The 20,546-nt window shown below is 38.4% G+C and overlaps 1 protein-coding gene across 13 annotated transcripts in view; it reads right to left on the bottom strand.

The window, feature by feature from the left end:
* ADD1 (adducin 1) overlaps nt 1-20,546 on the bottom strand; it is a 1,467,941-nt gene that overhangs the window by 64,174 nt on the left and 1,383,221 nt on the right. For 10 of the 13 annotated variants that reach the window (XM_044062905.1, XM_044062911.1, XM_044062909.1 and 7 more), the window contains 2 exons: nt 15,715-16,113; nt 15,092-15,190 (listed from right to left, as the gene is read on the bottom strand). In XM_044062905.1, coding sequence (XP_043918840.1) covers nt 15,092-15,190; nt 15,715-16,113 — 498 coding nt within the window. Of the gene's footprint in view, nt 1-14,188; nt 14,223-15,091; nt 15,191-15,714; nt 16,114-20,546 lie in introns of all 13 variants that reach the window. The other 3 variants (XM_044062916.1, XM_044062918.1, XM_044062917.1) reach the window with 3 other exon arrangements.

The following is a 20,546-nucleotide window of genomic DNA, read 5'->3' as shown; positions in this document are numbered from 1 at the left end:
TGATTTGCTTGGAGGAAGGCACCTCAAATACAAACACAGCCTGATAAGATTTGATAATGACTATTCATCTAGAATAATGGAATAAAGGAAAGAAGTGTGGCCAATGATAAAAGTTTCTGAAACAAAATAACATCAAGGCACAACTTGCATATCCAGCTCAGATAAGAATACTGTATGCCAATGAGATGAGGACTTTTATTGACTTAGAGGAAGCCTCTTCATGTATTAAAACTAATAATGTGATTACTTTTCCAGAAGATATGGATTGGATGTCACCTTCTCTCTAGAAAACAAAAGAAACAAATGTCTGGACAGATGTCAAAAAGAAGCAAAAGACTGATACTGTTACAGCCAAATCTCTCAAAGTTTCTACTATGATATGAATTGTTTTAACATTACTTTAATGTTTAAAGGACCAATTTTACTGCTTGGAATTTTAAAACAAAGGTAACTAACTACTGGAATCTTTGTCTATATTTTTTGAAAATAGATGACATGAGAGTTTTCACATTACCTCAGCTATGTAAAACAGGGTACTTTTCTTTCACAGAAGGAGAGTTATTATAGCACACAATATTTACACTGTAAATCAACATACATAGTATATGTGTATTTTCTCTTAATTTTCTCTTTTCTTTCTCTGTCTTCTCATTTATTTTAACTGCATCTTGTCTCCCGTTTTAAATTCTCTCCTATTTACTATACTAAAGTTAATAACTCACTATCTATACATAGATAAACAATACTCTAATATAATCTAGTTTTAAGGTAGACTAACTGGAATAGTGAAATTAATTATTACAATATTTATTAGATTAATGATGGTCACTGTTATGCTTATTGGGACTGGGGACATGTTCGTGATTAACTCAAAAATATTCCATTTATGTACATATGTCCTTTGAATTATTTCCTTTTAGTATTCACAAATATATATAAAAAAGGAGGGAAAATGTACTGTTGGTTACGAGAAGTGAAGCTTTCTTCACATTCTATTTGCGTTGCCATAGCAACAGTAAACACTTGTTGCAGTTTCTAAGGACGCTGTGAACCTGCAAAGTGCATTTAGCCTCACAGATAAATAAGAAAAAGTAATGTTGTTTAGTTATTAGAATTAAAAAAGTACAGTTGTGTACACTTACCATAAATGTAGATGTTCGAGTGTATTCACTGTTGCAGTCATTACATTTGGGTAATCTGCTGGCAGGTTGCCCTCAGTCGGCCTGAATATCAAAGTCTTGGGTCCTGCTTCAGTTGCCGTCTCCTCTTCCATGACGTCAGGTCATCAGGGATATAAAACATGCAGCCGACTCCATTTTCTTTAGTTTTTCTTGCCCCAGATGTCAGGTGCCCCCCAAATGGGGAGGAAAAAAAAAAAAAAAAAAAAAATATATATATATATATATATATATATATATATATAAATGCAATTGTAACAACATAAACTTTACCTTTATCTAAAAGCAAATACGCCACAAAGGCTGTACAATGTAGTGAAGGAAAGAGAAGTTCTAGAAAAAAGGGGGATGGTGGGTGGGTAACCCGGACTGCAACAGTGAATACACTAGAACATCTACATTTATGGTAAGTGTACACAACTGTACTATGTTCTTCGTGTTTTAATGTTGCAGTCGTTACACTTGGGTAGAATCCCAAAGCTATGGATGGGAGGCTGGAATTAAATAGCATTAGGAGCGGCTATAAGGCCCTGCAGAACTGCAGTGGCAAAGCCTGCCTTGGACGTAGAGAAGAGAGGCAAATGATAATGCTTTGTAAAAGTAAGAACAGAGCTCCAAGTAGCAGCTTCGAGAATGTCTTTGGTTGGCACCCCTCTGAGAAAAGCTGCTGAGGCAGATGCAGCCCTGGTGGAATGTGACCGGATTCCCTTGGGCACCGGTTTACCATGATACAAATAGCAGAAACGAATGCAGTGGCTTATCCACTTTGAAATAGTCTGCTTTGAAATAGCCTTTCCCTCTGATCCTGCAGCAAATGTCACCAGTAGCTGCTCAGACTTTCTTAAAGATTTGGTCCTGTTTTAGTAGAATCTTAGTTGTCTATGTACGTCCAAGGAATGCAGAATCCACTCTCCCTTGTTCTGCGGATTTGGTAAAAAGATGGTAGGTGAATGGTTTGGTTAAGAGCCACACTGGATACCACCTTAGGCATAAAGGAAGGATTGGTCCCGAGGGACACCCTGTCCGGGTAAAATGCAATAAAAGGCTCCACAGCCATGAGGGTCTGTAGTTCTGAAACCCTTCTTGCTGAAGTGATTGCCAGAAGGAAAGCTGTTTTCCAAGATAAAAACTTTATATCCGTGGTAGCTGCTGGTTCAAATGGAGGCAGGGTGAGCTTTTCCAACACAAAATTGAGGTCCCATGCAGGAGTTGGTGATCTTCTGGGAGGCCTTAAATTTTTGGCCCCTCTAAGATACTGTTTTAGCAGTGGATGAGAAAAGATGGGAGCCTCTGTGTTGTAATGAGCTGAGATGGCAGAGGTATATATTTTTATTGATGAAAAGGATAGGCCCTTGTCAAGCATCTCAGTCAGTATTGTAAAATCTGAGGAATATTTGACTTTGCTGTGTCAGTCCCTTGTGCTTGGTTCCAAGCACAGAATCCATTTATCAGCATAAAATGTTCTAGTACTAGGCCTTCTGGCTTCCAAAATGACATCCATCACATATTTGAGAGGTGGTGTTTGAATAATTACATGATCAGCCATGCTACCAGGTTCAGAGTTTGGAGCTGATTGTGCAGAATTTGATTGTTCTGCTGAGACAATAGATGAGGTATTTGAGGCAAGTATCAAGGAGGGACTTGAGACATATCCCTTAGAATTGGGTACCAGTGCTGGCGAGGCCAGTCTGGGGCAATTAGGATCATTTTTGTTTTTTCCTGTCTGACCTTTAGTAAGACCTTGGGAAGAAGAGGCAGAGGAGAAAAGGCGTAGACTGATAGGTTTTTCCAACTGAAGGATAGGGCATCCACTTTCCATGCTTGTCTGTGATAAGTCCTTGTGCAAAATTTGTCCAGTTGATAATTCTGGGGAGAGACAAACAGATCTATGTCTGGGCTCCCCCATTTCTCTGTTATCATGCTGAAGACTTGTGGATCCAGTTTCCACTCCTGAGGGTCCATAAGACTTCTGCTTAGGTCATCTGCCAGAGTATTTTGTTTTCCTGGCAGGAACTGAGCTTGAAGATGTACTTGGCAAGTCAAGGCTGTGTCCCACAATGCCATGGCTAGTCTGCAAAGGGGGTAGGAATGTGTACCCCCCTGCTTGTTTATGTGCCACATAACCGTGGTGTTGTCCTTCTTTATCAGTAGTTGTCCTGGATGAAGTAAGTCCTTGAAGGCTGTCAGGGCATTCTGAACAGCTAACATCTCTTGCTGGTTGATATGCAGATGCATTTGTTTTGGGCTCCATATGCCCTGAATGCCCAGATGGGCTCGCAAAGCATAGTCTGATGCGTCTGTAGTTAGGGTTTGGGTGGCAGGGGGTAGAGTGAAAAACTGTCCCATGCTCTGGTGACATGTCTCTACCCACCAAAGAAACTCCTGTTGTAGGCAGGGAATGAGAGGAATCATTGTTTCCAGACTGTGACAATATTGACTTGCAGTCTTGCATCTGGAATTAGTAGAATGCAGGATGCCATGAACCCCAAAGCCTGCAGAATTTGTCTTGCAGATAACTGCGTTTTTGTTGCCATCTGTTTGAAGTAAATAGTCAGTTGCCTTTGTTTGTCTGGCGTAAGGTAAGCCATCTAGGCAGTTGTATTCAAGCTTGCACCCAGGAATGTAATCTTTTGTGAGGGTATCAGTTGTGATTTCTTTTCGTTTATTGTGTACCCTAGGCATATTAGAAACCTTTTTACAAACGCCAGATGCTGAAGAAGAATGTCCTTGTTTTCTGCTTGAATGAGATAGTCATCCAAGTAAGGATAGACTTGTATGCTTATTTGTCTGCAAAATGCAATTACTGGTGCCAGGCACTTTGTAAAGACCCTGGGTGCAGTAGATAAGCCAAAGGGCAGTGCAGAGAATTGGTAATGCATAAAACCAGCCTTGAAGCGGAGGTATCTTCTGCATGATTCCCTTATTGGGATATGCAGGTATGCCTCTTAAGTCTAGAGTCACTAGCCAAGCGTTCTTGCCCAGCATGGGCAGAAGCTGTTGCAAAGTCAGCATTTTGAATTTTGGGATGTCCAGGAATGTGTTCAAAATCGATAAATCCAGTATTGGGCACCAGGTATTGTCTTTTCTGGGTACCAAGAACAGTCTTGAGTAAAACCCTTGTCCTTTTTCCTGTTCTGGTACTGGCTGAATAGCCCCCATATCCATGAAGGACGTAACTTGTTTCTGTGCCTCTGCCCATTGATTTTGTGACAGATCTGGCCAACCATTTGGAATTGGCAAGGTATGACAATGAAATCTGTATCCCTGGGATACTATGTTTAATACCCACTTGCCCTGAGTTATTAACGGCCAATTTTGAGCATGAAGTGCTAGTTTTCCCCCTAAGGGGGCTGTCAAAAGATAAGTGCTTAGTGATGGCAGAGGGAAGTCACTGAGACTGTTTACTGTAGGGTTGTGCTTTGTTTCACCCAGATTTGGAGGTAGAGGCACCCCATTGATTTGACCTGTAAGAATCCAGTGATTGGTATCCAGAGCCTTTTGATTTGGATTTGCCGCGTGAGGCTCTGTCGGACACAGGAAAGGACCACTTTTTTGTAGGCCAGTGTCTACTGAATCTTGGTGGCTGCACTTGTAAGAAGTCTTTTACAGTTTGCATAGACTTTGCTTTGTCTTCCATTTTCTATAAAACCTCTTCTGCCTTATTACCAAACAGAGTATCATGCTGTAAAGGTGCATCCAACAATTTAGCTTTAACATGATCAGGCAGATTTTGCTCCTTGAGCCAGGCATTCCTTCTAATCACAGATCCAGTAACTGCGGCCCTGCAGGAGGCCTCCAAGGAATCAAAACCACATTGCAAAGTATGCTTTCCAACTTATTCTGCTGCATGCAATAATTCCTGTAATTCTTTTTTCCACACATTCAGAAATCAACATAATTTTCTGTTTCAATAATCCCATAACATTCTGTTGATATTGGTTGCAGACGTATAAACCTTCTTTCCCCATCTATCCAGTGCCCTGGAATCTCTATCAGAGGAGGTAGGATTCTTAGCTGTTGAGGCCTTTACACCTTTGGGACCCGGTGAGATAGTTTCAGGGTCAGCAGCGGGATATTTTAATAAAAATTTGTGGGAGTCAGGAACCCTGTAATATCTGTCTGGCTTGCTTGGAGCTGGAGGTAGGGAATCTGGAGCCTTGCTTGATTCGAAAACACATCATCAACAATGTCTAATACAGGAGGTATGGCCAAAGGCCTATGCTGAGGAAGAAGGAAATCCCAAAGCCTCTTTTTTGATTCTGAGAAATCTCCCAATGAAAATGTTCCCTCAAAGTATGCAAGGTTTCTCCAAAAGAATAATCTTCAGGAGGAGATGCAGATGGGATGGATTCCTCATAGGGTGGTATAGAATATTCCTGATCAGAAGAGGAATCAGAAGAAATAGAAACCAGATCTGAAGATTATGTCTTGCCTAGGCCTCTTATCAAGGGGGGGGGGGTTGGGAACCCCTGATCAAGGTAATTAAGTCTTTAGCCGTTTTGATCATCTGTTTTTTGGGCACAGAGGCCTGAGCATGTGGCTCATGCGTCAAGTTTTTTAGCCTTAGAAGTTGCTTTTGTCTTTGTTTTTGAAGCTGGAGTCGGTTTTATATAGAAATACTGAGGCCTGAAAACACCCTCAGAAGCCGGTGCCTGCTCAGCAGCTCTGGACTCATCTGAGGGAGAGACATCCTCGGGTACAATACTCTGAGAATCTCGCAGCATGCCGGACTCCACATGGGTCTCTGTGTTGGCCTGTGACTCGAAAGTAGCTGGTATCAGGGGTTGCGAAAGCGCCTCACTGAGTACCGGTGAAATGATGAATGGCTTAGAAGAAGCTTCGTCTGTTTTGGACCTAGATGGTCTGTCTCTGTCCTTTTCTTGGCGTTGTGAACTCCGGAAGTCGGATTGCTATCAGACGACATTTCAGGGTAGTTAAATCTGTTTCCAAAATATTTTGGAGCCAAGATATACCGACGCTTAATAGTGCATTGGTTAAATCTAGCACAAAACCGACAGCAAGGCACGTTATGATCTGGGCCTAGGCAAGGAATACAGTTGTTGCGTCTTTCGGCTTTTCCCAGTTAGGGGTCGCCACAGTGGAACTCCGGTCCGCTAATGACTGGCAGTAGATTTTTACGTGCCGAGTTGCCAGCTCTGACACACAACCTTCAATGAAGGTACACCCATTTACGCTGGTCTCCACGCAAAAGACACTCTAGCTGAGAATCGACCCGCACAGCATCTTACTGTGAGGAGACAACGCTACCGCAGTATAGGCAAGGAATACAGTACAAATGGAAATCCTTATGAGGTATTTGCTTCCCACAAGTAATGCAATTATTAACTTTTACTGACATCGGTAAGGAGCAAGAAAAAGTTTCCCCAATGGGGTACTTAGCTTAATTGAAGACTTCGGTTCTGAAACTCGAATGCAAAAATTTCTGGAGTCGGCCGACCGACACTTGCGAAATGCTTCTGCTTCGGGCACCGTGCGGCAAGAAAGACTAAAGAAAATGGTGTCGGCTGCATGTTTTATACCCCTGACGTCATGGAAGAGGAGACAGCAACCGACGCAGGACCCAAGACTTTAATATTCAGGCCGACTGAGGGCAACCTGCCAGCAGATTACCCAAATGTAATGACTGCAATAGTGAAACACTAAGAACATCAACCCAAGCAAGGTAAAATAAATACATAATAGGACTATTTGTAAATATTTTATGATTTATCCTCATAGGATTACATATTCCTGGAAACACAACTGAAATGTTCCCAAACTACATGTGCACTTAAATGTAACTGCTTGATTAAAAAGTATTACTCAGTTTAACATGCTGATTTTACAAGCTGTCTGCACTGTAAATGTTATATTTTATATGTTACTTGAAATTGTCAGTCTCTAGTGCACATGAAAAGATACATATTACTTTTTGCAACGTGTTATCATTGTAGTTACCTCACACTCTGTACAAACTCACTTAGTAACTTGATAGCTATTCATTTAAGATATCAGTTTAAATATTAAATGTGCCCTTGAAATGCTATTGACATTTTGACAAAATATAATCTTAACTGTAAAAATGAATGACTTGAAAGAAGTGCAGTAATTCATAGATTTCAAAGACAGTTCTTGACACTACAGTAAAAGTAAAAATATATATTCACAAAGAAGTATTGAAATGTTTTAGTCTTCCAGTTAAAATAACTTACTGTCAACATTTTGCAATATCAGAAAGTTTGAAGAGCTACGAAATTACTATTCTTTGTCTTTATGACTATTAGACAGATGTTAGACTCTTATTTGTTTAATGAATTGTGACATATGTTTATCAGGAAAAGTGGTCTCAATTACTCGCATTGGACTACACATTCCTGGAAACTCAACTGAAATGTCCCCAAATTGTGAATTTAAATGGAACTACCTGATTAATAAGCATAATTTACTTTAACAACCTGAATCCGTAAGCTATCTTGCTCTATATGTTGTTTTCTTTCAGCTTTTTCCGGTTAGGGATCGCCACAGCGGAAGTCCGGTCCGCTAATGATTGGCAGTCAATTTTTTTATGGTGCCGAGGTGCCAGCCCGACGCCCAACCTTCAACGAAGGCATGCCCATTCATGCATGTTTTTCAAATGCCACTCGACCTTGGGGAGGACATGCAGACTCCACACAGAATGCGCTCCAGCCGAGAATCAAACGGGAGAACCTTTTGCTGTGAGGAGACAATGCTACCGCTGCACCACCGCAGCTCTGTATATGCTACATTATATATGTCACTTGCATATGACAGTCTCTAGAGCACAAGAAAAAATACATATTTTTGCAACATGCTATATTTGCACTAACCATACATTCTAAACTAACTCAACTGGCAATTGACAAGTTATTTATTTGAAACATCAGTCTAAATATTAATTGTACCCTTGAAATATTGTTGCCGCTTTGACAAAACAAAACCTGAACTGAAAAAGGAATGATTTGAAGAAGTGAAGTATTGTACAGATTTCAAAGACAGCTATTGACACTACAATACAAGTAGAAATGTATACATGCAAGGAAAAATTGAAATGCTTTATACGTTTATTTAAAATAGCTTATTGTTAACTTTTTGCTTTATCAGAAAATTTAAAGAGCTAGGAAATTAGTTCTAATTTGTCTTTATAATGTTTACTAAAGTGATGTTAGTCACTGACTTGTTTAATGGATTGCGACTCATGTACAAGATGGACTACTGAATGTTATTTCTGTTTACCTATGTTTGCTGAATTTCTTTTATTAGTACTGATTTAAAACAAGGGAAAGAAAGGGAAGGGAAATCTCTGTTTTTAGTCAAGGGAGAAGAGGCTTAAGAGTATTCTAACTGCCCCAAGAACTCTCTAAGATGCTCTAAATACTATTTGATTAATACTTACCCAAGGTAAATCTTGATTACCATATAGGTACCTTCACATTCATTCTAGACCGGATGTGATTACCCATTCTGGAAGCAGGAGGTGCCCTATGCAGGATGGGAATTGTCAGAGTGATCATAGTTCATTCTTAGACTCTGTATTGTAAATCTATAAATATGTAAAAGCACTGCACACTAGAATGTACGACGCCTCTACTTAGAGTCAGGATACCACTGAAAAGCAATGTCTTTTCATAAGTTGAAGTTGGTGAGCTGAAGAGTGGGAAAGTAAAGGAAGACAGTACCCCTACAGAAAACTCATATTTCATTGGTAATCACTCCTGCAGAGTCCTTTTAGTCAAATTATTTTAGTAATAATCTATTTGTTGTTGGCTTATTTAGTGTATGCTCCTCTGTTGCATTTAATTTATCCAAAATGACATATCTGACATGTTTGGGATCTCTTAAGGGTAACTAAATATTGGATATTTTCTAAGTCAACATAATTATTTACACTACTAACATTTCATCCTGATATATAAAATACTATAGAACAATAATAGAATAATGCAGAATTTCATATCTCTTTTAAGAAAACTCTCCATATAATAATTTAACATATGGAGCTCAGTTGATATTGTTGATTAAAGGTATGAGTGATAATCCAATAGATCTGTCTTTACTGGATTAAGAAAGACTTTCATTCCATGTTTAATGGGAAAATCATATTTACTTGCATTTGATACTTTAGAATTAGTATTTTATAGAAGTACTTTTTTAAAGCCTGACCAGAATTTTACCCTACTTGTATTTAAAGAAGAAAGAACATTAAATTACACTCCCAAGTTTACACACACAAAAATAACATCCAATGTTATCAGAGAATATGGTATAACTACTATAATCAAAATAAAAAAAAGCAAAACGTTTCTTCCAGCAATAACTGGAAATGGATTTAACATTCTTATCATTAAATACTAATGGCTTAAATAATGCAAATAAAAGATCAAACTTACTAAAATGTTTAAATCTAAATAAGGTACAAGTAGTGTTTCTCCAGGAAATGCATTTTAAGACTAATGATAGCTTTATTTGGAACCCTAAGGACTATACACAGTCTTAGCTCAGTCCTCCTATAGAACAAAGACAAAAGGAGCATCAACTCTCTGGAAGAAAAACATAATCACTCCAATAACAGAATATGGACCTTAGCTAATCCATATTGGTTCCCAGGAATTGGAGCAGGAACAGTTAAACACCTAGATTTTATTTCCAACAACTATAAAGGAAATCTTATATTGGGAGGATACTTTAATTGTACCTTAGAAGCTTCTGAAACCACCAAGAAGTCTTTTCGCATAGCAACTATTTCAAAATCCTTAAAAAGATGGCTTGATTAATTTAATTTGACACTTTTAAAGGAAAAGATGATAAATCCTCATTATTTTCCCATAAAGACCATAGATTTGGAACACAAACCAGAATAGACAAATTATTCATAGTTCAAGATTTACAAACAAAAATCCTCAACTTCTCAATAGTTCCATGCCCCTTCTCAGATCATGACTCTCTGATAATGAAGCTCCAAATAGAGTTTAAACCTTTAATCCTTTCAACTAGAATTCCATCATATATAAAAAAAATTAAAGAATTCAGACCCTGGATGATGTCAGAACTACAATTATTTCCTGAAATTAATAATACAACAGAAATCAGTAGAGTCATGGTTTGAGACTCATTAAAAGCACATTTATTTGGTAAGATTCTTAGCTGGTACAAAAACAAAGTTAGAAAATGGAAAACTGTATCATTAGACTTGCAAACCGGACTCTTGACATCAAAATCTAAAAAAAAATCTGAATTGTCCAAAAGTCAAAAAAGAAATAGAGGAATTAAATAAAAAATATAATGAAACTAACACACAAAACTTTTCTAGCCTTGGAAAAATTAAAAATAAACTCATTAGCCACCTCCCCCAGATATCTACATAACTTATCTACAAGAATTAAAATACAATCTAAAGCAAATAACATTAGCAGTATATATCATGGAAAGAAAGGGGAAAAAAAAGTATCAGATATAGGAGACATCCTTGAAGCATTTCAGTTCCATTATATGGAACACTTCAAAAAAGAAGATTTAAATACCAACCAAATAAACTTGGATACAAACCTTATCAATATAAAAAAATTCCCGAAAACTTAAAACTACACCTACAAAAACCTATATCCTACAAAGAAATTGTTGACAAGATAAAAGAAAGTAAATCTAACAAAGCTCCAGGGATAGATGATATAATTATGGAAATTTACAAACTTTTCCCTTCAACAGTAACCTCCCTTTTTCATAAAACTTTGCTAGAAGTCCAGTCAGAAGCAAAAATACCACCCTCATGGAAATATTCCCTCATAACACCAATTCTAAAAGATAATAAACCATCAGACCTTTGCACCTCAGACCTATATCATTACTGAATAAGGATTACAAAATATTCATGTCAATCCTAGCTAACAGAATGAAAATCCCACTTTCAAAGATAATTAATAATGATCAAACTGGAGTTTTATATAACAGGCACACACATGATAATATTAAAAGGATACTTACTCTTATAGATTATGTAAATAAAGATAGAGAAACACTTGTAATCGGATTAGACATAGAAAAAGCCTTTGATTCCCTCAACTGGGAATATCTATTCAAAAACTTTAGCATTATTTGAATTTTCTCCTCCCTTCATCTTATTACTAAAAACATATATGCCTGTGTGGCTGCGGTGGTACAGCGGTAGCATTGTTGCCTCACAGCAAGAGGTTCTTCTGTTCGATTCTCTGCTGGAGTGCCTTCTGTATGGAGTCTGCATGTCCTCCCCGTGGTCGAGTGGCCTCCGAAAGACATGCGTGAATGGGCGTGCCTTCGCTGAAGGCTGGGCATTGGGCTGGCAACGCGGCACCATAAAAAAAAAAAAAAGGCGACTGCCAATCATTAGCAGACTGGAGTTCCGCTGTGGCAACCCCTAACCAGGAAATGCCGAAAAGACAAACATTAATAACTTAGCCTACATAAATTAGGTCCTTCCATCTCAGAATCTATCCATATAACGAAAGGTACTGAACAAGGATGCCCCCCTGTCTCTTATTTTATTTGCTTTGGCGGAAATACTTGCAGAAATAATACGCAATAATCCAAGAATAAAAGAAACAGAAGTCTATGACCAGTACATATCTAAAATAATGTTTTTTGCCGATATTTTATTAACCCTATCAAACTCCAGGGAGTCATTAGGAGAGCTAGAAGAAGTAATGGAGAAATTTTATAAAACTTCAGGTCTACACTTTAATAGATCAAAATCAAAATTTCTATTTTTAAATAAGAAAAGAGAACTACAAGTTACAGATAAATCCATCATAGGAAAACAAGAACTTGCGCTAAATTATTTAGGAATAGTGTTATGCAAAAATATAAACAAAACAATATTAATAAATTATAAAAACATTATTGAAACAATAAAAATATATATAGAAAAGTGGAACAAAATTATATTAACTTTTGAAGACAGATTGCAATTAATAAAATGGTCTTATTGCCAAAAATACTATATGTAGCATTAGCAATACAGTTAATTCCTGAAAGATTGATTCTTAAAGAAATAACTCATGTTTATTAAAATTGTTATGGTATCCCAAAAAGAATAGAGTAGCCCTATCTCATCACATTAGACCCTGGAAACAAGGAGGATTGAACTTCCCAGAAATAGAAATGTATATAAAAGCATCTGTGCTTAAAACTACAATAGACTGGATAAACCCAAATTATTTTGCCAACTGGAAAGATTTAACAACGGCTATATTAACAAATGAATTTAATTTGTTAAAAAAATTTTAATAGTAGACAAATCAAACAAACCCTGGTGCATACTATACATAAGTATACAATATAATATATAACAAAACCTTCTAAAACAACACTGATTTAATCATTACATTAATTCCTTTAGGAAACTTATCAATGCAAACGTAGAGCTAAAACTTTGGTTTGACCTTTTAACCTCATTTACCCATCACTAAGAACTTTCCACACAAAATATATAGGGAAACAATAACCTCCTGGGAACAAAATGGATTATTATGCTTGTTTCAATGTGTAAATAAATTAAATGTTTTAGATATACATATGATAAAATCTGCTTACAATATTCCAACACAGGACTGGTTAACCTTACAAAGCATTCTAATGCACACTCAAGATTTATGCAGATTAATTAATAATTCCTCATTTAAAGATATTCCAAATCTAATAAGTTTTCTGTATGAATTTATATATAATAGTTGTGAAAAGAAAAATTCCATTCAAAATCTATATAAAAAGAGTTAATAACATAAAACAATTCCCAAACCATCATACTGGCAGTTCTTAACAAAAGGCCAGTCATTGCAGGTAACAGAAGAAATTAAAACTAACATCTTACTATCAGTTAATTACACCTCTAACACACAGTACTGGAAAATATTTAACTGGAATACTTACATAGAGCATTTTTAACACCAGATAGAATTAAAAAGATCAGCACTACTACAAATGTTTTTTTTGCTGGAGGTGTGAAAAGTCAAATAAAGCAGACTGGATTCATATTTTTTATGAATGTAATAAAATTAAATCATACTGGAATGGACTCAATCATGTTTTACAAGCTTTATTTAATGAATCCTTTACCTTAACTAAAGTATTGATTATACTACATGTAAATGAAGGTCCCTACCTGAATAAGACAAATATGTATTTGTTATGGACAATACTTGCTATATCTAGGAAATGCGTAACCAGAAGTGTGGCATTCAAATACACCCCCAACCTTGGAAGAATTCTACACTTTACTGAAGACAACTGCATCAACGGATATAAAAATCAAAGAACTATGAATCTATGCCAGGCCATTGGTAAATAATTCTTGGACACTCTGCAATAATCAATACTGTATCTCTGATAACTGATCTGTTAATTCTATATTTAATAACATACAGTGTATATAACTGAAAGTCAGGCTATTGTAAATACTGTATATAGTTGTTTAAAATGTTATTTAAAAATATTATGTAAATGTTATTTTAATTGAAAATAAAAAAAAAAAATTGAGGAAAACTAAAGTTCACTGCAGTGAGATCAAACAATTTTACAATTTTTCTGTAACTCATAATCAGCGGACAATCTTAACTGTAGGAAACTAACCACATTTGCTACTGTAGCTTTTCTATAGTTTCCTGTTTTCAGCTGATACTTTAAACTATCTTTAGCTCACACATTTATGCAACCTTTCCCCTTTTTGTCATATTTCTTAATGTATGCTACCTCATCTTTTCTGGAGTGTACATATATTTAGATTTATAAGACAAAAAACAAAAAAAAAAAATAGATTCTTACCACAGTACCTGAAAACACAATGTTTCAATGAGCTTTCAATGAGTTTTCAAGTTAACCATAAAAAATAATGTCACACAAGGTGAATATTGTTAGATGTTAAAGAAAAACGAGCAAAATCATTCCAGATGCTGCACAGCAAAGCAAGACATGTAAGTAGCAGAAGCAAAAGCAGGTCTGAATATGGGATGTATGGTACTTACTATGGTAACAGGTATTCTTTAGCACATCCACCTCCTGTTTGTAATGCAGCCACAGAAAGAAAAAAAGCACAAGTAGAAAATATGCATTCATCACAGCCATTGTATTAAATCAAAAGAATGGGCATGCCATTCTTAAAAGAATACAGAAATGAGATGGTACAGTGAATGGAAGACTATACAACATACAAGTGATGTGCTCAGATACACCAAGTAAGAGAGAAAAGCACAATTAGATTACACCAATTTCAAACAAGGCCACTAATATGTTAAACCTTTGTCTCCCAAAAGGATTGCTGGCCTAATAATTTTTTTTCCCTATCTAAAAACTAGAGTTGCCCATCTGTATCACCTGCCAACATCTACTACTTCTGCACTGATGTGAACATTTAAAATACTTTACTTTGTAAACATGTTTAACTATTCTGTGGATCAGGTTAAATAACACTTAGCATTTCTTCCTGCATTCAGACTTGTATGCTTCTTTTTTAAATTAATTTTGTGTATTAAACAGTGAAAACATACTAAAGGTGTAATCCAAATACAATAATGCTTAAGAGATGTGCAATTATAGCCAGTGCATTTAAATCGCACTGCGAAGATAACTGCTGGCATTCCCATCACAAAACACTGGAAAATGGATTTGATTTGATTAGTCGTTTTACTAAACTACAGTGGTCAACATTAAGCTACACATCCAAATGAAATTAAAATTATGCAAAGGCTTACAGAGCCTTCTGTTCAGATGCAACTTGCACTTTTTTGCACCTCTCTGTTCATTATTGCTTGCACCAACTGTTGGAAGACATTTTTAAAGTTTGCAAACTACATTCTGCATTCCTTTCTGCCTGTCATTACACATGCTTCAGACAGCTGCAGGCCTAAGATGCTTGTGACATACAATACCTTCTTCGACTTTAATGGGAGTGCTAGGAGGAGTGCGAGTGGGAGAATGGTCCAGAGTAACCTTCTCTTTCACTTCTTCAGGTACTGATTCTGCATGTGCTGCAAATGAAAATGGGTTAAAAATGTCGTAAATAGTTTAAGGATCATGCATGCATCAAAACTCAGTCCCCATTATGCAGCACTGTAAGACCTCTATTCCCAGACTGGAAAATCATTTGTAACAAATGCAAAATAAGCCAGGCAATGTGAAATTAAACCAAGTTATTCCCAAGTAATGTTAATCATATGAAGTTCATTCTACAGTGGATTAAACTCCAATCTGCATGTTTTACAAAAGATCGACAGCTGTCTAGTCAAAACACAGTAAGTGATCAGAAAGCATTTTGCCCCAAATGATTAACCATTTCAATCAGCAAGGAAAGCAACAGAAATATCTCATTTCAGCCACAAGAGGGAGGAAGTGCTGCCTTCACCTCAGAACGACCCAAAGCAGTGAAGAATTAAATGAAAACACCCAAGATGGTGAAACATACCTTGTTTGTCAGTTTCTGAGGTGAAAAAGAAAAACAAACAAAAAAGGACTTTTCTGATTGAAAGCTGAAAGATCCCCCATGCAGTAATACCTGACTTTTCTGCAAAAAGATCAGAGCTAGAACTCAGAGCTCGGATGACAGCAGTATGAAATTCCTTGTGCGGTGACTGTAACAACTCTGACTGGTCTGGCCCGGAATGCTCACTTTCATTGACTACATTCAAATATGATGCCTCTACAAATGAATTTTCATGGAGAGCAAGACTGTTAAAATCAGCAACTAAATTTTGTCCCTCAAAGACTTCTGTTTCTTGGTCTTCTACTTCAGCCAGGATCAGTGTTCTCTCTTCATTAAGTTCCTGATGTGGTTTAGAGCTTCCTGATAGGGCTTGTTCATGGTGTTTTTCAAAGCCAGATAAAACCTGATCTTCTCCATCTGTGGTCTGGGCCTGATGTGGCACAAATGGCTCTGCACACACTGATAACTCATCTATGTAGGATGCAGTAATATTAAACAAAAGATGTAGCTACAGTTACAAGACAATTCTGCACAGGGTTGAATCGGGGTAGACTATATGTAGCTTATAGGAACATTTACTAGTGTAGGGTTGTACTGGGAGAGAAAATTCAAGAAGCTACAGGTACACACACTTAGAATACTTCACTACTGACATTTCAAAACATTACACAATATCCTCAGACTAATTATAACGAATTAAGTCCAACCAGAAAATTAATGTTATGTACTTACCGTAACAGTTACACTGACTTGTAAGAAAATGCTCCATCTAACATCTAACACTAATGACATGAACATCAGGGCTCCTTGTCAAATAAAATATTTACAGGCTGCCTGAAACATTTCTCCTTCCAATCCTACATCACTCATTTCATACTCCTATCTTTTTAATTGTGCTCAGCTATGGAAAGAAGAAAAAGTACAGTTGTGTACACTTACCATAAATGCAGATGTTCGAGTGTATTCACTGTTGCAGTTATTACATTTGGGTTATCTGCTTGCAGGTAGCCCTCAGTCGGCCTGATTAACAAAGTCTTGGGTCCTGCATCAGTTGCTGTCCCTTCTTCCATGACGTCAGGTCGTCAGGGGTATAAAACATGCAGTCAATGCCATTGCATCAGTTTTTCTTGCCCCAGATGTCAGGTGACCCCCGAATGGGAAGCAATTAACTATAAAAATACCTCCAACAAAAAAGCAAATACACCAAAAAGCTTTTAAGCCTAGTAAAGGAAAGTAGAGGTATAGCCAAAAGAAGTTAGGGGGCTAGAGGCAGGGCAACCAGGACTGCAACAGTGAATACACTCAAACATCTACATTTATGGTAAGTGTACACAACTGTACTATGTTCTCCGTGTTTCACTGTTGCAGTCATTACATTTGGGTAGATTCCCAAAGCTATGGTTAGGAGGTGGAAATTAATTAGCATTAGGACCAGACCAGCTATAAAGCCCTGCAAGACTGCAGTGGCAAAGCCAGCTCCGGATTTATAGAAAACTGGCAAATGATAATGCTTGGTGAAAATATGTACAGAACTCCAGGTAGCAGCTTCTAGGATGTCCCTGGTAGGGACTCCTCTGAGAAAGGCTGTAGACGAAGATGCAGCCCTGGTGGAGTGAGGTCTGATCCCCTGTGGGATAAGTTTTCCATGGTGCTTATAGCAGAAATGAATGCAACGGCCTATCCATTTAGAAATGGTTTGCTTTGAAATAGCCTTCCTCTCTGCCCCTGCAGCAAATGCCACCAGCAGTTGTTCAGATTTCCTTTGAGGTTTAGTCCTGTCCAAGTAGAATCTGAGTTGTCTGTGCACATCTAAATAATGCAGTATCCGATTAAGAGCCACACTGGATACCACCTTGGGCATGAAGGATGGATTGGTTCTGAGGGACACCCTGTCTGCATGAAAGATAATGAAAGGCTTCACTGCCATAAGGGCCTGTAATTCAGATACCCTTCTTACTGAAGTGATTGCTAAAAGGAAAGCTGTTTTCCAAGAAAGAAATTTTAAGTCTGCAGTAGCAGCTGGCTCGAAAGGAGGTAGAGTGAGTTTCTCCAAAACAAAGTTAGGGTCCCAGGCTGGGGATGGAGCTCTCCTGGGTGGTCTCAAAAGTTTTTCCCCTCTGAGGAACTGCTTGAGCAGTGGATGAGAGAAGAGGAGAGGTTCTGTGTTATAATGAGCTGAAATGGCTGAGGCGTGAATTGTGATGGAGGAAAAAGACAGGCGTATTGTAAAATCTGAGGTAAATTGGGCGCTGCTGTGCTCATTCCTTGAGAATCGTTCCAGGCACAGAATCTTTTCCATTTTTCAGCGTAAGATTTTCTAGTACTAGGCCTTCTTGCCTCTAAAATGATATCCATCACAGGTTTACTGAGGGATGGTACAGGAGAGATTAGGTAATTAGCCATGCTGCTATGTTCAGTGGTAGAAGCTGAGGGTGCAGAATCTGGTTCTCCTACTGAGACAACGGGGAAGGAGTCTGAGGCAGGTGCCATGGGAATAACCGTGACACACTGCGCAGGAGGGGGTACCAGTGTTGGCGTGGCCAGTCTGGAGCAATCAAAATCATCCTTGGTTTGTCCTGTTTGATTTTTAGTAGTACTTTGCAGAGCAGAGGCAGAGGGGGGAAGGCATAGACTGATAGGTTTTTCCAGTTGAAGGACAGAACATCCACTTTCCAGGCTTGTTTGTGGGGAGTCCTTGTGCAAAATTTGTCCAATTGGTAGTTCTGGGGAGAGACAAACAGGTCTACATCTGGGCTCCCCCATTTGCTTGTCAACATGTTGAAAATCCTTGGTTCCAGTTTCCACTCGTGTGGGTCCATGAGATTTCTGCTTAGTCCGTCTGCCAGTGTATTTAATTTTCCTGGCAGGAATTGAGCTTGTAGGTGCACTTGGTAGCTCAAGGCTGTGTTCCACAATGCCATGGCTAGTCTGCAGAGGGGGTAAGAATGTGTACCCCCCCTGCTTGTTTATGTACCACATAACAGTGGTGGTGTCCATCTTTACCATTAGTTGTCCTGGAAGAATGTGGTCCTTGAAGGCTGTCAAGAGCATTCTGTACAGCTAACATTTCTTTTTGATTGATATGCAGGTGCATTTGACTTGGATTCCATTTGCCCTGAATGCCCCCCATGCATAGTCTGATGCATCTGTTAGGGTTGGGGCGGCAGGGGGTGGTGTGAAAGGTAGTCCCTTGTTTTGGTGGCAGGCCTCTCCACACTAAAGGAACTCTAGGCATAGGCAAAGTATGATAGGAATCATTGCTTCTAGATCCTGAGAATGTTGAAACCATAGGCTTTTTAGATACCACTGTAGTTTCCTCATATGCAGTCTTGCATATGGAATTAGAAGAATGCAGGAGGCCATGAACCACAAGGCTTGCAGTACTTGTCTTGCAGACAAGCAGGGTTTTTGTGGCCACTTGTTTGAAGTAGGTTGTCAAATGAATTAATTTCTCTGGCGTGAGGTAGGCCATCTGGGAAGTTGTATTCAAGCTTGCTCCCAGGAATATAATTTGTTGACAGGGTACCAGGTGTGACTTATTTTCGTTTATGGTGTACCCCAGACAAGTTAGAACCTTTTGTACAAAGGTCACATGATTCAAAAGTATGTCCTGGCTTTCTGCCTGAATTAGACAATCGTCCAAGTATGGGTAAATTTGAATATTTCTTTGCCTGCAAAATGAAATAACTGGAGCTAGGCACTTTGTGAATATTCTGGGCGCAGTAGATAAGCCAAAGAGCAATGCATAGAACTGACAGTGTGTGCAGCCTGCTTCTGCAAGATTCCCTGATTGGGATGTGCAGGTATGCTTCTTTTAAATCTAGTGTTGCCAACCAAGAATCTTTGCCTAGCATAGGAAGTAACTGGTGACTAGTCAGCATCTTGAATTTTGGAATCTCCAAAAAGGTGTTTAGAGTAGACAGGTCCAGGATAGGACACCATTAATTGTCTTTTCTGGGTACCAGGAAAAGTCTCGAGTAGAAACCTTGTCCCTTTTCCTCTTCTGGTACCAGTTGAAGAGCCCCCATGCTTAAGAGAGACAGTACTTGTTTTTGGGCCTTTGCCCACTGATTTGGGGGTAGGTCCGGCCACCCGCTTGGTGTTGGCAACGTGTGGAAGTGAAATCTGTATCCCTGGGACACTATATTTAAAACCCATTTGTCCTGGGTAATGAGTTCCCAGCTCTTTGCATGAAGAGAAATCCCCCCCCAAAGGGGCAGTCAGTTGATAAGTGTTTGGAAATTTTAAAAGGAAGTCATTGAGACAGTTTACCATATTACTCCCAGATTTGGAAGTGGAGGCCCCCCACTGCTTAGTCCTGCGTGTCCCCTGGGACTGAAACCTGGGGTTTTTGCTGTGTCTGGGTTTGGCTTGAGAAGACCTGGAAGGGGCTGGAAAGGACCAATTCTTAGAGGGCCAGTACCTACTAAATCTAGGAGTCTGAACTTGTAAGAAATCTTTAACAGTTTGCATAGATTTAGCTTTATCTTCCATCTTTTTAAGAACTTCCTCAGTCTTGTTGCCAAACAGGCGGTCCTGATTTAAGGGAGCATCCAACAATTTAGCTTTAACATGATCAGGCAAAGATAGTTCCTTAAGCCAAGCATGCCTTCTGAACACAGACCCAGTAACAGCGGCCCTGCAAGAAGCCTCTAATGAATCAAAACCACATTGCAAAGTATGTTTTCCACCTTGTTCAGCAGAATGCATTACATCCTATACTTCTTTATTTTCCACACAGTCAGGAATCAACATCATTTTCTGTTTAAGCAATCCAATAACATGTTGCTGATACTTTAACATAAGAAACTGGCAGTTTAAAGCCCTAATGGCCAAGGTTGCAGAAGTGTAGACCTTCTTACCCCATCTATCCAGCACTCTGGAGTCTCTATCAGAAGGGGTAG

This window comes from Protopterus annectens, chromosome 2.part1 (assembly GCF_019279795.1).
Source record: "Protopterus annectens isolate FY-2018-M chromosome 2.part1, PAN1.0, whole genome shotgun sequence".
NCBI classification, from domain to species: domain Eukaryota; kingdom Metazoa; phylum Chordata; order Ceratodontiformes; family Protopteridae; genus Protopterus; species Protopterus annectens.
The sequence above is the reverse complement of the archived record's forward strand: the minus strand, read 5'-3'. Positions and strand labels throughout refer to the sequence as shown.